Here is a 13,904-nt window from a genome sequence, read left to right as displayed (position 1 = left end):
TAAAAGTATTTCTTTTTTAATTTTATTATATTTATTTACTTAAAATACTACTGCTTATAAATTGAACCTTACTTTCATGTACTTATGGTATAAAACGAAATCTCTTCAGTAATCACTTAAACTTAACAGGAGAATATAAGAGCTTTTCGGTTAGCATTTGAATTCTGAATCACCACAATTAAAGTTTGTGTACATGTTCTTTTGCGATACAAATATTCCTTAGTCTCTGGTGCCGCGTCTTTTGGACTTAATGAACGTTCTGTTGGTATTGAGATGTTTCTCTTGATTTCTCATTGTATAGCATTGGACCATGGAAAATAATTTAATACTATTTATAATCATTTATTACTTACACATGGGTGCGTTCTTAGATATGTTTTCCTATGTCACACGATATCCTGTAGAGATAGGTAAAGGACGCATAAGGCGGCAAACCTAACTGTACCATAGAGAACTAGGTGTTGCTTGTGGTCTTCCGCCAAATGCGCCCTTTATATGTGATATTTTACATTACCGACTGCGACAGATATGATCTCTTAAGAAATAAACAACTAACTATGTATTTTGAGTTTTAATTAGTTTAATTGTATTGTTTGAATAGTTATTTAGTGTGAGGGCAAGATATGTTATTCACATAAACAATAATAAATTAGTCTACACTTATCCTCATTTCACTTATAAAATACCAACCTTAAAAATATATTTCTTTTAACAATAAATCTTGTTCATACGTATTATATACTATATAAAAATAGAACCTTGTTAAATAGACTCAACTTTAGAATCAACAAAATAATCTTTAAAAATTTCCAAAATAATAAATCACTGCCTTGGATTTTTTTGTAAAAAAAAGTGTCAAGGAACTACCATTAGGGAGCCGTGATATAGACTATTTTATGGTATACAAATATCGTTAAAATATTCTACACTAAAGGTAGTAGCATCTTATTTCTGTAACAGCAACAATTTTGCATTTAAAACTCATTTAACACGTTGAATAACAAGATCCTCTAAAATATATTACTTTAATAAAATAAACATTATTTTTAAATCACACCAACAATTCACTCTTAACCAAATAACAAACACATACACAGTCCTTAATCTTAAATCTATACAGACTACACAATAAACTACCGCCGTCTCCTAAAAGACAAAGCGAAGAACATGCAAGCAGTCACAGTCTGCAGCCCACTGGCAGTCAAGAAACAAGTCCTGTAATCATAGTTGTACAGAAGGGACCAGGCCATGATGAATATGGCTACGATTGTGTTGGATGTCGTCATTGTAGCTGTTGTGTCGAAGTCGTTGAGGGTGCTGTTGTACAACGGCTGCTGCAGGATGCTGGAGGCAGCCGTCGCGAAGCTCGCCAGCATGCACCACACGACAAACAAACTCTTTTTTTCTGAGAATGCGATTCCTGGGAAATGGTTGGTAGAAATTCGTTTTAATTGTACGGATAGTGATTGAGGTCACCACGCCAAAACGACTGTGGGACGTGTCGCGGGTTCGATCCCCGCGCAATCTTAAGAGTGTTTAGACATACATTAGAGTTTAAAACGCAGACGAGAGTCTACCGGACTATAATAATGTTAAAATTAAAGTTTCCTGTCCTCTTACCATAAAAGCCCATAGCCCCGGCGACGCAGAACGCGGCGCACAGTCTCGCTTTCTCGTTGATGGACTTTGGAAGCACGACGCACAGCATTATGAAGCACAATGCTGACCCGTGAGCTACTGCTATCAGTGTCGAAACCTGCCAATAATGGCCACCTTAGTAGCTTATTCAAAAGGAAAACGTGTTATAGGCTAATTGAGTTCAGATTGGGGTCCTCCCTCCGAACACCGTGGAGTTTACAACTTAGTAATGGGTAGGCTCCTGAAAATGTCTTCACTTACCGATGAAATGTTCATCGAAGGATTTTGCTCCCAAATCAAAGGCGGGAACAGAACACCAAGCACCAGTATAGAGAAAGTCGTGCACAGATGTAGCAACGCATACAAGTAGAAATTAATGTCTAGCAGCATGTTCGTGATCGTGATGAAGTTCTTCTTCAATGACGCTGTTCTCCTGGCAGTTCCCGGAGATACTTCGTCCGCGAAGACCACGCTACCCTGCGGCGCGTTGACTGTGGTCTCTCTATACAGAGGTTGAGGGTTTCTACTGTCAATATTTTCTAGTTCCTGGTAGCCATTCACTCTAGCGTAGCTGGTGACGTCCAGCGATCCAAAATCAGAAGAAAATCGGTTGGAGGTCACATCGTGTAGTGTACTGAAGTCATTCGAAAACCTGCGTTGTAAGTCTGCGTTGGAAGCTAATTGGTTTTCTCTATGCTGTATAGCAGGGTCGAGGATCTCTTTGGCATTCTTTCTAGTGCTGAAAACGACTGCGTCTGCGCCATCCTCATCTTGCGTAGTGTTCTGTGAGGGCCCTACTGGAGGGTTGGTTTGGCCCTGACTAGAGCTACCACCTGGTCGATTTTGATTTGAGAAAATGACCTCGTCTTCGTCCTCAACGGCGTCTCGTAGCATGTTATAAGTGTGTCGAATAACTCTTTCTATGTATATCGGGCGGGAGTACGATGCTAGGAAGACACAGTTCTGCATGATGATGGCTCCATAGATCATGACGACCACATCGCCGGTGTATATTGTACATAGGTACCCGATGAGTATTGGCACAAGGCAGTTGCCGACAGATGGCGCCATGCGGACCAGTCTCTGGGCCATCGTCAGCTTCTCTCTAAAGTAGTGGGTTATGATAATCTCAGTCTGTTGTCCAGTTAGAGCGCACCCAGCACCTGAAATTGAATTTTAAAGATAATTAGATGATAACATTTCTTAAACCATTCATTTTTTTATTAATGATGACGTATTTTGTCAGATACTCGTATACTGTGATAATGGGTAGGTGTATAATTAATATGCATAGCACTGCTCTCTATCAAGGACAATATTATTGTCTCATTAAACATGCGTAGTTAGGCATATAGGTTCGTAAGCATGCATTGATATTGACAGCTGCCTCCGCCGCGTCCATCTATGTAACTAGTGTTCTTATACAGAACAGTTAAAGTAAGTGCATGCACCAGAAGAGTTGACCTTACACATAGGTAGGTTAGACAGACACTAAAAAGAAATACAAGGCACTTTTTGAAAAACATTGGAAGACATTTGTTTGCTCTTTATTTGGAGCAGCGGCAGCGCAGTTAAAACTATTAAACATTATTTGGTATTTAGTAGTTTAATGGTTTATCTTCGAAACTAGTAAAAGGTAATTAAACGAAGCAGAGAACGAGGACGGTTACTCATGAATTATTCATTAAGTAGGTAGGTAAGTATACAGGTGATAACATTCTTAATTAGAGTAGAAGTTTAAATGTTATTTTAGAGACTGGCAGAAATTTAGGCTGCAGTTATTAGGTAGGTACGAATTCCCAAAATTAGGTAGCAAAAAAGTATTCAAGAACACTTTTTTCTGTCAGTCTGTTTAGCCTGTTACACAATTTCTGTTCAGTAGGTAACGTTAGAGATTGTTAGGTTTACAGTTACTTACTAAGTAAAGTAAGTAAGTATTTACAAAGATATCTGACCATGAATCATAAAGAAATCGGAATTGATAATACATGTGAACAATAGATACAATGGTAAGGTAACAAACAAGTGTTTGAACAGTATATCAAGGCAGTTCCGACAACTTATGCGACAATGTTGAAGAAAAGGTTTTTCACCGCGCATTGTATTTCTGTTTACCAGCTGTATTTGCGAGTTATCTATTTAATTGTTGATAGGAACAATCATCAAAGCTTAACTTTGCTGTTAATTCTAGTTTTTTGACTTCTAGAATAGACCTTAAAGATTTTTGGGGTTCTTTTAAGCCCTCCCTTCGTTGTCTTGGGAAAAAATTCTACCATTGAGGTGAACCTTGAATTTATAGACGCTTTGTTTAATATCGCGATATCCTATTCGGTATTTTGGTTTATCTTTTCCAAAATGTTTCTATAAAACATAGCAGTATCAGGACTCTTATCTTAAATCTCATAAAATTTTGGAGGCGAGGTCTTTGTGACATCTTACCGGTAGTGGTTCACGAGACTATGCAAACCACATGTGTCAATAAAATTTGAGAATATAAAACGATTCGTGTTCCGTCACACACACATTTAAAAATACATTAAGAATTTGTGGCGGTGACTCCGTGTACATTTTAAATAATGATTTTACCAATTAAGTAAACTCGAACGTAAGTTTCGAGCTTCTAGTAGGATTAAGTCATCAGTCAATTAGGTACCTTATTATTCATGCAGTGAAGTGTGATTATACAAAATGAAGTAACAAATTGTAACTAGAAGAAATGACGGCTTGCTCATAAAAAGATGCAACATTGAACACTGTTAACTAGTTTGCCGACTTTACCTGCCACAAAATAGAAACAAAATTTCATATTTTCCGGAATAAAATATGCATTAGATACATCTAGTATGTGCATACTTATTTTACGATACATTACTACGTCTGTTAAGCGTGCACAAACTATATAAAGACGTTTTTATTGTTCAATACAATAGAAACCTTGAGAACAAAAGCAATACATCAATAGATAATTACCTGTAAATATACCGGAGAATATGTTTATTATGTGGTCGTTACTTTCTGAATCAGTGGAGTAACTGGAGAGGAGGACGCCGGCCACTGTGAGGCACAGACCCGCCAGAGCCATGAACCTTGGCATGTTGAAGATCTTCACAACAGCCCTGCACCATGATTCCAGGAGGAGTCTAATGATAACTGCTATGACTGGAACCAAAGCTATGTCGACGTCCCATATCTTCATACGTTCGTTCTCATCATGATCTTCTTCTCTGATCGCCTTCAAGATGATTAAACCGTACATAGACAGCAGGGCTGGGACCGTAATATGATACATTACAGCAGACACAACAATCAACCACCCATATCCACCGTCGGGAGGTGTAGGCCCTATCTCGGGCTGTGAGGCCACAATCCGGTCCAAATGTAAATCTTCCACCCTGCTTTCACCCCTTTCCATCCGGGCGGGGATCTTGTTTCGTGGCTCCTCCATTATTTTATTCACAAAAACAATCACTTCATATTAAAGTATGTGTAGTCAGTAAGTTATCTATATGGAATGGGCGTGTTATCTTATCATTATCATTTCGCGTAATCACTTGCTCTATATTTTTGAAATCAGCGCCAATATAATCCCGCACTGTACACAAACATTTCTAACTGTATCGTTTTTAGTACTGTTTTGTGAAATGTAAGCAATATATTTATATAAACAGCTGGTTTATGCAACATATTTAAATTCTTAAAGTTCGAGACACATAATTATAAACCGTACAAATTCCATGGTAGACTAGTTTCCGAACGAAACTAATAAAATGCTGTGCTAATAAATTACGAAGACCGTTTGAAGCGACACGAGTAGGATAGCTCTCTAATGAACATCATGGGAGAGAAAGAGACTTCCTATGTTTGATTACTGTACAAAGCATTTTTAGTTTTACTGATTAGTACAAAATGAATCCGTTTGATCGACATTCAAGACGGACGCTCTAATAAGAATATTCCTGTTTTTCTTTATAATGCAAAGGTATTTTTCAGTTAAAATATAAATCTAACTTAGTTGACAGAGTGATGGAATATACTACATGTGTGGCGAACTGAGTTTTATGTGATAATTTGTTTCCCATCGTGTTCACATCCCGTGAAGCATTTTAATTGCTCGTAGTTTTGGTAATTACATTGTTGTGTGTTGGTGCAGGCGTTTCTGGTGCAGTGCTGATGGGTAGGGCGAGGGAGTGGAGGCTGTACAATGGAAACGGAGTCTGTGAGGTCTGAGTTGAGCGGCCGGTCGCGACGAAGCTCGAGGCACCGGCAGCACACGCATCGGAGCACCCGGTTAGTTTGGCTCACACACCGTGCCCTATTCTAGCTATTTTATAATTGACCTGCTTCGAAGAAAGTGGGAAATTCCCAGGACCTGTCTTGGGAATTTCCAATTCGACTATACTATAGAAAAATGTTGATAGATGTGTACTATGATAAGATCAGATAATTATAGGTCTACAACAAAATTACTGACACTGCTATAAAGAGCGTGCTTTCCCAAACCTCAAGGTTCAACATTTTACTTGTAAGGTCATAGAGAAGTGTTGTTTGTACCCGGATTAACAAAGCAGGCCTCATTAATATTCTAATACTGTTTTTGGATTATCCACCTGCATACTGTATGCATGACATGTCTATGTAAATTGCTTTAACTCAAAACAACTAGTTTGTATTTAATCTTGTTAGTATTTATTATGTACACATCCTCTCTTAGGGATAAGAAGTATTCCTCAATTTATAATAGGAAGAAAAGAGCAAAAGTAGTAAAACTTGTTTGAGGCACTTTTACCTTTACAAGAATATATGAGAAAGAGTATTGGTGTGCTAATTGTAAATTAAGCATGGAGTAATAAACAATGGTAAAATATAGATCCTTTAAAATTTAATAAGGTCAAACTTGGAATAAAAATAATTCCTATCTCTTTAGATAGGAATTATTCTTAGGTTACATGAAAATTGAGATTAGTTATGTTATATTTAAAAAAATACTTGTCTTTCACTAATCTTTTGTATTCTTAAAATAAAACAAACATTTCCCATCCCATGTTGGTCATTTTGTTAAAAAGTTATGTCCTTCCTTGGAATTCATGCTTATTCTATATTAAGTTTGAATTAATATTGATTTAGCGTAATGTTTGTAATGTTGGTGTTTATATGATTCTTGATTGAAGTTTTCTCTTTATAGGAGCAACAAGTCACAAAGAAAAGAATCCAGTGATAACACAATGGCACCATTCCAGACTAGTGTAAATATCAACCCAGAGATTGGAAGGGATGGACAAGAGGTCATTGAAGTCCAGATCTTACCCCAGGATGAGAACTGGGGAGAGAACACTACAGCTGTCACAGGAAACACTTCTGAAGGTTCCCAGTCTATGGAGGATGTCGGCAACTGGCCCATGGAATCAGATAATGGGATTGGATTTGTGTGTACAAGATACTTTGGGACAACAATAGCTTTAGGACTGTCCTTTGTAGCTTTTGTCAGTCCGCTAGCAATGGTAGTGTTACCCAAGATCGGCTTCTTCCCAGGATTGTCAGATAATATAGCCATACAGCCCAGTCAGAGGATACAGCTGTTGTCCTGCACAGCAGAGTGTAAAGGGATCCTACTCTCACTGGCATTCAAGCTTGTGTTACTTGCCATTGGAGTTTGGGCAGTGTTTTTAAGACCAAGAAATGCCATCTTGCCCAGAATATTTGTATTTAGAGCAATGACTTTAGTAATCCTAGCCGTTTGTATATTTTCGTATTGGTTGTTCTACATAGTGCAAATCACTGAGGCAACAAAGGCACTTGCAGTAGGCGAGGAAGCTATGGATTACAATGCACTAGTATCATATGTATCAAGTTTCGCTGATACTTTATTATTTATACATTATATAGCTGTTATTTTAATGGAGATTAGGCATCTAGAGCCTGTATATTATATTAAGATTGTAAGGAGTCCAGATGGTGAAAGCAGGTCTTATGCCATTGGGCAATTAAGCATACAGAGAGCTGCTGTGTGGGTGTTACAGAAGTATTACACGGAGTTCCCGATATACAACCCGTATTTGGAGAAGATTCCTATATCTAAGTCTCAGAGGAAAGCCCAGTCTAGTATAAAGTTTTATGAAGTGGATGGCTCGACCAATGCGACGCCTGGACAGGCTCGGTGAGTTACTGACATTATATTTATCTTCCGAGATTCTCAAGGCTCTCTGTTAATTACTCTAAAAGTGTTTTTAACGAAATAACTCTGCTAAGTCTTCACCCAGCTCATTGTACTTTTGTTATACCTACTGTATGCAAAGTAATTTAATCCTATAAAATTGTGACTACTAAGAACTATTTCGATGAACCTTGCATCATTCAGTTGCAGTCATTTTCTGAGTTATTGAGTTGAGTGTTTCCTATCAAACAGTTATTAAGCCATTTTGATATTAATCGCTGTTTATAAATAGTTCTGTCATGGTATAATTCATTTCCCGCAGTAAAGCCCATTAAAAAACCGCGACGAATCGTATGGAGCAAATCGGATTGCTTACTGGAAGTTAAGAATTTTATTGCATAACTTCCAAGATGTTATCAAGTTTTAATTTGTAGTAATAATATTGGCTACTATAAAACCTGACTGATGTTTTGACTAACCATCTTCTTCGTCGTCTTCTGGGTGGTAAAAATACATTTTATTTTCATTGTTTCCCTTGTTTAGGCCTTTTTTTACGTTTTAAGCATACACATAATATATTATTATCGTAACTTTCTTGAAGACGATTCATACTTTTTAATATATTATCTTCACCCGTTGTTTCATGTAAAAATGAAACAACGAGTACGAAAAAGTAAAGGACTCCAGTTGGGTACGAAGCTAGTCGGACGACTCGGATAAAAACGCCTTAGTATTCTGTTAGGTATATCATGACATGTGAGACTTAGATTGTTATTTTGATGTTAGTGCGATTCGATCAGCTAGGGCATTTACAAATGATGTTCACTAGACGGATAGCCTGATAGCTTATAAGATACTGAGACTGGAGCATATCTGCATGCTCCAGTCTTACTACTTTCCATCTTAAAAGTTAGAGCACGACGGCTGTTTATGTTTATTTTGTGTCGTGCAAAATTAAATACTCGAATGCTGTCCGCCATAGCAGATAAAATCGCCCAATTAATTGATTATACATTTCGCATGAATGATTTACAATTTTGTATCGTAAATTCATTTGTGATAGATGTAATTATTTAAGCATACTTTCTACTGCTCTGAGACGCGGAACCCTCAAGTTCTTTCTATTGAGTCGTTAGTAATTTCATTGACTTGAAACTAGCTACGAGTTACGCTTATCAGGTTACAGTGCGATTTTAAAAACGTCCTCTGATACTGGTTGGATCGGCGATCGCTACTATTATCTTGATGATATTGGAACATTGATATCTTTTTGCTAAGAACATTTTAAAGTGATAGTTCGTCGGAGAAAATAATGTCCATCAAATTAGTGACACCTGTTGGGAATCTTAACTATGCTCACAGCTTAAAATAATACCAAAGGAAGCAGTTATTTTTTAAGAAACATCCAGTTCAGCGTATATGGTATTTCAATTTGGGAATCATTCGGTTATTTTCATTATTTTTATTATAAATTACTTTTAGGTCCACAACAGGCTCGATGGGCGGCGGCAGTACCCGTCGTCGGGACTCGGGCTCTGCTCACAACGAGCGCTACTACGAGGAGGCGGAGCGCGAGCGGCGCGTGCGCAAGCGTCGCGCGCGACTGCTCAGCGCCGCCGAGGACGCCTTCGCGCATGTGCGGAGGGTGCGCGTGGCCACCAACGGTAAGCATTAAGCCTTAGCAGGTTTGATGTATTGATTATTGGAATATTCTCCTTCAGAGAGTTTCAAGAGTAAATTTAAATCAGTTGGTCCTTGTAAAACACCTGGTACTTAGTTGAATTCGGTTAGACGGGAGGCGACCCCAATATAGTTGGGAAAAGGCTAGCCCGATGATGAGTTTCAAGGGTTATTTATTTCCACCTCTTTGTAATGCACTTACTAAGCCCCGTAATCGGTCACGTATGTCGAATGGAGTTTTTGGCGGCTATGTTTGTTTTTATGAAATTAACTAGCTGTTGCCCGCGACTGCGTTCCCGTGGGTAGAAGATATAAGTTATGATTTATACCTGCCATTGTACCTATCTTCGCTCCTATTAGTCGCAGCGTGATGGTTTATAGCCTGAAGCCTTCCTGGATTAATGGTCTATTCAACACAAAAATATTTTTTCAATTTGGACCAGTAGTTCCTGAGATTAGCGCGTTCAAACAAACAAACAAACTCTTATATTAGTATAGATTATTCAAACGAAGTTTTGTGCTTATAGGTTTTTGATGAGCATTTTTTTCATATTATGCATATTAGGCAACTATATATCTAGAAGATACATCGAACATCGAACATAGAACTATATATCTATCCTAATTATGTATTATCTGCATGTCGCCCCAGGCGGTGCCCTAGGCCCCCGCGAGGCCGCGCAGGCAGTGTTTCCGTCGCTGGCTCGCGCGCTGCAGAAGTACCTGCGCGCCACCCGCCAGCAACCCCGACACTCTGCGGATTCCGTATGTATAGTATACTGAAACTACATATTCACATTACATATTCTACATATTCCACATAGAGTTATACCAACCATAGAATGTCCTTTTTATCATCTCATCTTAATCTGAAAAAAATATTTGTGCGCTAATTGATTGCCATTCATGAATTTCTAAGTTGTTTTTATTTTATGTCATAAAGCGTTTAAGAGCTTTGGAACGCCTTACTGTTACTGCAGAAAAAAATGACGTGATAATAAAAAATGTATGAAAAGAGACTTATGTAATATCTACGCATGTAATCATGCGTATTTTCACAATGTGACTATTATCTTCCAGGTGCTTGCCCACCTAGCGCGCTGCCTCTCACAAGACGCATCCCCCCGGGCCTTCCTGGAGCCATTCCTCGTCGAGGGTCCAGTGCTGTCAGCAGACCAGGAGACCAGACCCGTTCAGCGCTGGTCCCTTATCTCCGACGAGCTGCTGGCCAGACCGCTGGCTGACAACGTCGAGTTCCAGCTGAGACAAGGTGATATCTCCCTAATTTGTACCATCAAACAACTGCCCAAATTCAGTCTGTCCGAGGAGGTCGTTGACCCCAAGAGCAACAGGTTCATTTTAAGGCTGAATTCTGAGACGTCTGTCTGACAGGAGGAGTTTTGTAGCCGAGATGATTTCAGGCTTGTATGACATACGGAGTATTTTTAGGTTAAGTAATGAACAGAAGTTCAGATTTTTGTAAGTTGTATGAACATGAAATATAAGGAATGTCGCGTTTTTAAAGAAAGGTATTTAATTTAAAAGTGTGTTCGAAAAGTGACAATATACAGACACTTCAACCGTCTTTAGTTAAAAATGAGACAAATTTAAAGAAAAGCAAGCAGATTATAAATGAAATCTGTTTTTGTCGGTCGCCGGTGACCAATTTGCTCTAAAGCTTACACGTAGTCAGTTATAAGTGTTGCCATTAAAATTATGGTTTTAATGCCGAATATATGTTATGAAGGCTTGCTTATCGATCGTTGATTGTTAAACGAATATATAAATCTGTACAAAGTTTATTTAAAGGCATCTACTGTAATGTAAATTATAAAACATTTTAACCTATCAATAGTATAAATATCCGACAGTTATTCAAATTTACAGTATTGTTATTATTAACTCTTATTTATGAGAAAACTGAACTTCTGTTCATTTGCTTATATAATATCGGAACTTAACCGACATTTTTAGTTGAAAAATACTCAAAATTTGTAACCATAAAATTTCTTACCAATTTTTAAAATAAGATTTAGTAGCAACATGTTGTATGAATCGAAATTCGTAAGAAATACAAAAGTGATGATTATAAATCCTGGATATTAAAATTTTCATCGCAAAATCTCTTATGTATAATAATTTATAAATAAAAATTAATTTCTAAAGTTTAACATTAGGGACTAGGCAAAACTTCTAGATAATTTGGAAATGATTTTTTGTACAGCCTTTGAGCATACCACGCTTGGGATACAAGCATATTATTTATTTATGAACCCGGCCTTAAAAGTATTTAGGCTTAAGATTTTTTTTTAAAGAAATAATTATTTTGTTATTGCAACATTCATGGCGTATGCGTACCTTTTTTTTTATTTAAATCTGTTTTGATGAATTTTATTGGTCTTGATTGGTGTTTTGAATTTTGAACTAAACGTGCCTTAATATCAACATGACGACAAAACTTTGTCTATGGCTAAACACCATAAAGTTTGTTTTCTTTCTTGTCATGATTGTTATAGTGAATGTTTAGTCACAATTATAAGTTAAAGATGCAAAATAAGTGTGATGCCAATTGTGCACGCATAATATATTTGTGTTTAAAAAATACGTAAAAAAATATTATGAAAACTTAATTTTGGTACTTATATATTAATCATTTGGAATTAAATCAATCAAAATGGGCCCTTGTCTCAAACTTATTTTTTATTGTTTTCTAAAATAAGAACAAATTATTATTATAATTACAAGCGCCTGTTGTTACATGTATCTTATGTTGACTGCACAAAAAGACTTACATAGCATCTTAATGAACACTGAAATTAATTGAATCTCAAGTAGTATAAGAAAAAAGACAATTGAAATTTGTAAAAGACTAGACCGCATTTACTTTTATATTTAGTGTAGTATTATTTTGTACATTGTGTCATATTTTGAGATTGTAATAAGCACAAATTTTACATATATAGGTAAATAGTTAAGGTGTGTCTACATAATGCATGTAGGATGTAAAGGTGGGTATTGATACAGTTTTATACATGGTAATTAAACTTCTTCTTTGATATCGTAGAGGCATGAAACTATACAGATTTAAAAGACTACCTCTTTCCTATCAACACGAAATGCTGCCTACACTTATAGCTACAACAATCTGCCATTTAGAGACGTCATGTGTATGATGTACGTCTATATGCTTCGTGTAAATTCGCCTTAAACCCAGTGAATCTCGAACATTGTATAAAAGTAATTTTAATTATACCATATCATAGGATTATATTTATTATGTACTAGAACATAAGGCAGCTATTTAAATGTAGGTTATTTAATAAGTGATATATTTTATAACGTTTATTGTTTTACATAAAAGTGAACGCGCTTGATATCACATTTTATACTTATTATAGAAACATGCATTTCAGAATATTTCCAATTTATATTTAAAATGTCAGACTGGTTTTTATAAAACTTTGTAACTTTTACAAGACGCATGTGAATGAGGTTGTGCTTAGGACAATTATGAATGTGTGAGTTGCTGATTTGACCAAAGAGCGCTTGGAATGTGTAGCTAATTGTAACATATCGTAAGGTTTATATTCATTTGGCACGAGATGTAATCGTGGCAGCTTTTAAGCGGTTTTTTTTAAGAAAATGTTAAATAGGGTCGAATTTTGACAATTTGTTTAACTAAAAAATGAAACCTTTGTAGAAGCAATTATACTTTGCTTCTACAGAAATAAAATGAAAAGTGAAAGTGCTGAAAAATTGAACTTATCTTAGAAGTTCAATTTTTTACTGTCAAAACAATACTGACCCTAATGTATTTCTTAACAAATCGATTCATTAATCGATTATAATGAGATTACTTACCACGACTAAGCAGCCGTGAAACCCAATGCTCAAATCGCAGCCTTTTGTAAAATGCTTGTGCCTGCTTAGATTAAGAATAATTTAGTTAATGAAGTTTTTGATATAATATTCTAGTATAATAGTGACATTTTTAAACGATATTATTGTTTATATGTTTATTTGTAAATTGAAGTGTGAGGTATGAATGTTAGTTTTGGAGTGTGTTAATGGTCAGCTGTATATAAATTTCACCGCCACGATAAAAAAATGGAAAGATCCATTCAATTTTAATGACTCGAAAATGTATTTAAATATTCTATCAACAAAGTATATATCCAATAAAAGTATAAATTGGTACTGAATAAAAGAGGTTTTGCTATTTATATTATAGTGCTGGCCATGAACATTTTCCTTATAATGAATCAAAGGCTATTTTTATCGATGCCAGATGTCGATGAAAAACTCAAATAAGCACAAAGTATTGCCTATAGATGTAATTATGCACAATATCGTAATCGTTATAAAACAATTTGTACACTTTTGTATTTTCAAATATTATAAAGTGGATTTTGTACTTGTGTTTTTTTATTTCAGA

At 36.3% G+C, this 13,904-nt stretch overlaps 2 protein-coding genes across 2 annotated transcripts; one reads left to right on the top strand and one right to left on the bottom strand.

The window, feature by feature from the left end:
• Positions 1-8: 8 nt before the first annotated feature.
• On the bottom strand, positions 9-5,174 carry LOC113500055. Its single transcript, XM_026880717.1, has 4 exons — positions 4,609-5,174; positions 1,900-2,801; positions 1,621-1,756; positions 9-1,420 (listed from the first exon to the last, which is right to left on the bottom strand). Exons 1-4 carry the CDS (start codon positions 5,081-5,083, stop codon positions 1,134-1,136), a joined length of 1,800 nt encoding a protein of 599 aa, XP_026736518.1. The 5' UTR covers positions 5,084-5,174; the 3' UTR covers positions 9-1,133.
• Positions 5,175-5,369: 195 nt separating this feature from the next.
• LOC113500056 (vang-like protein 1) lies at positions 5,370-13,883 on the top strand. The gene is made up of 6 exons (XM_026880718.1): positions 5,370-5,617; positions 5,789-5,925; positions 6,821-7,792; positions 9,272-9,453; positions 10,122-10,234; positions 10,550-13,883. The coding sequence occupies exons 2-6, from the start codon at positions 5,840-5,842 to the stop codon at positions 10,856-10,858; spliced, it is 1,662 nt and encodes a 553-aa protein (XP_026736519.1). The 5' UTR covers positions 5,370-5,617; positions 5,789-5,839; the 3' UTR covers positions 10,859-13,883.
• The last annotated feature ends 21 nt before the right edge of the window (positions 13,884-13,904 follow it).

This window comes from Trichoplusia ni, chromosome 13 (genome assembly GCF_003590095.1).
Source record: "Trichoplusia ni isolate ovarian cell line Hi5 chromosome 13, tn1, whole genome shotgun sequence".
NCBI classification, from domain to species: Eukaryota; Metazoa; Arthropoda; class Insecta; order Lepidoptera; family Noctuidae; genus Trichoplusia; species Trichoplusia ni.
This window is presented reverse-complemented; position numbering and strand designations above follow the sequence as displayed.

Bases quoted from the DNA above. Each gene is read 5' to 3' on its own strand.
- LOC113500055 (XM_026880717.1), bottom strand. From the start codon at position 5,083: ATGGAGGAGCCACGAAACAAGATCCCCGCCCGGATGGAAAGGGGTGAA. The intron at 2,802-4,608 runs GTAATTATCTAT...ATTCAATTTCAG, and splicing joins ATTCTCCGGTATATTTACAG to GTGCTGGGTGCGCTCTAACT. The intron at 1,757-1,899 runs GTAAGTGAAGAC...CATTATTGGCAG, and splicing joins CTTCGATGAACATTTCATCG to GTTTCGACACTGATAGCAGT.
- LOC113500056 (XM_026880718.1), top strand. From the start codon at position 5,840: ATGGAAACGGAGTCTGTGAGGTCTGAGTTGAGCGGCCGGTCGCGACGA. The intron at 5,926-6,820 runs GTTAGTTTGGCT...TTCTCTTTATAG, and splicing joins CACACGCATCGGAGCACCCG to GAGCAACAAGTCACAAAGAA. The intron at 10,235-10,549 runs GTATGTATAGTA...ATTATCTTCCAG, and splicing joins CCCGACACTCTGCGGATTCC to GTGCTTGCCCACCTAGCGCG.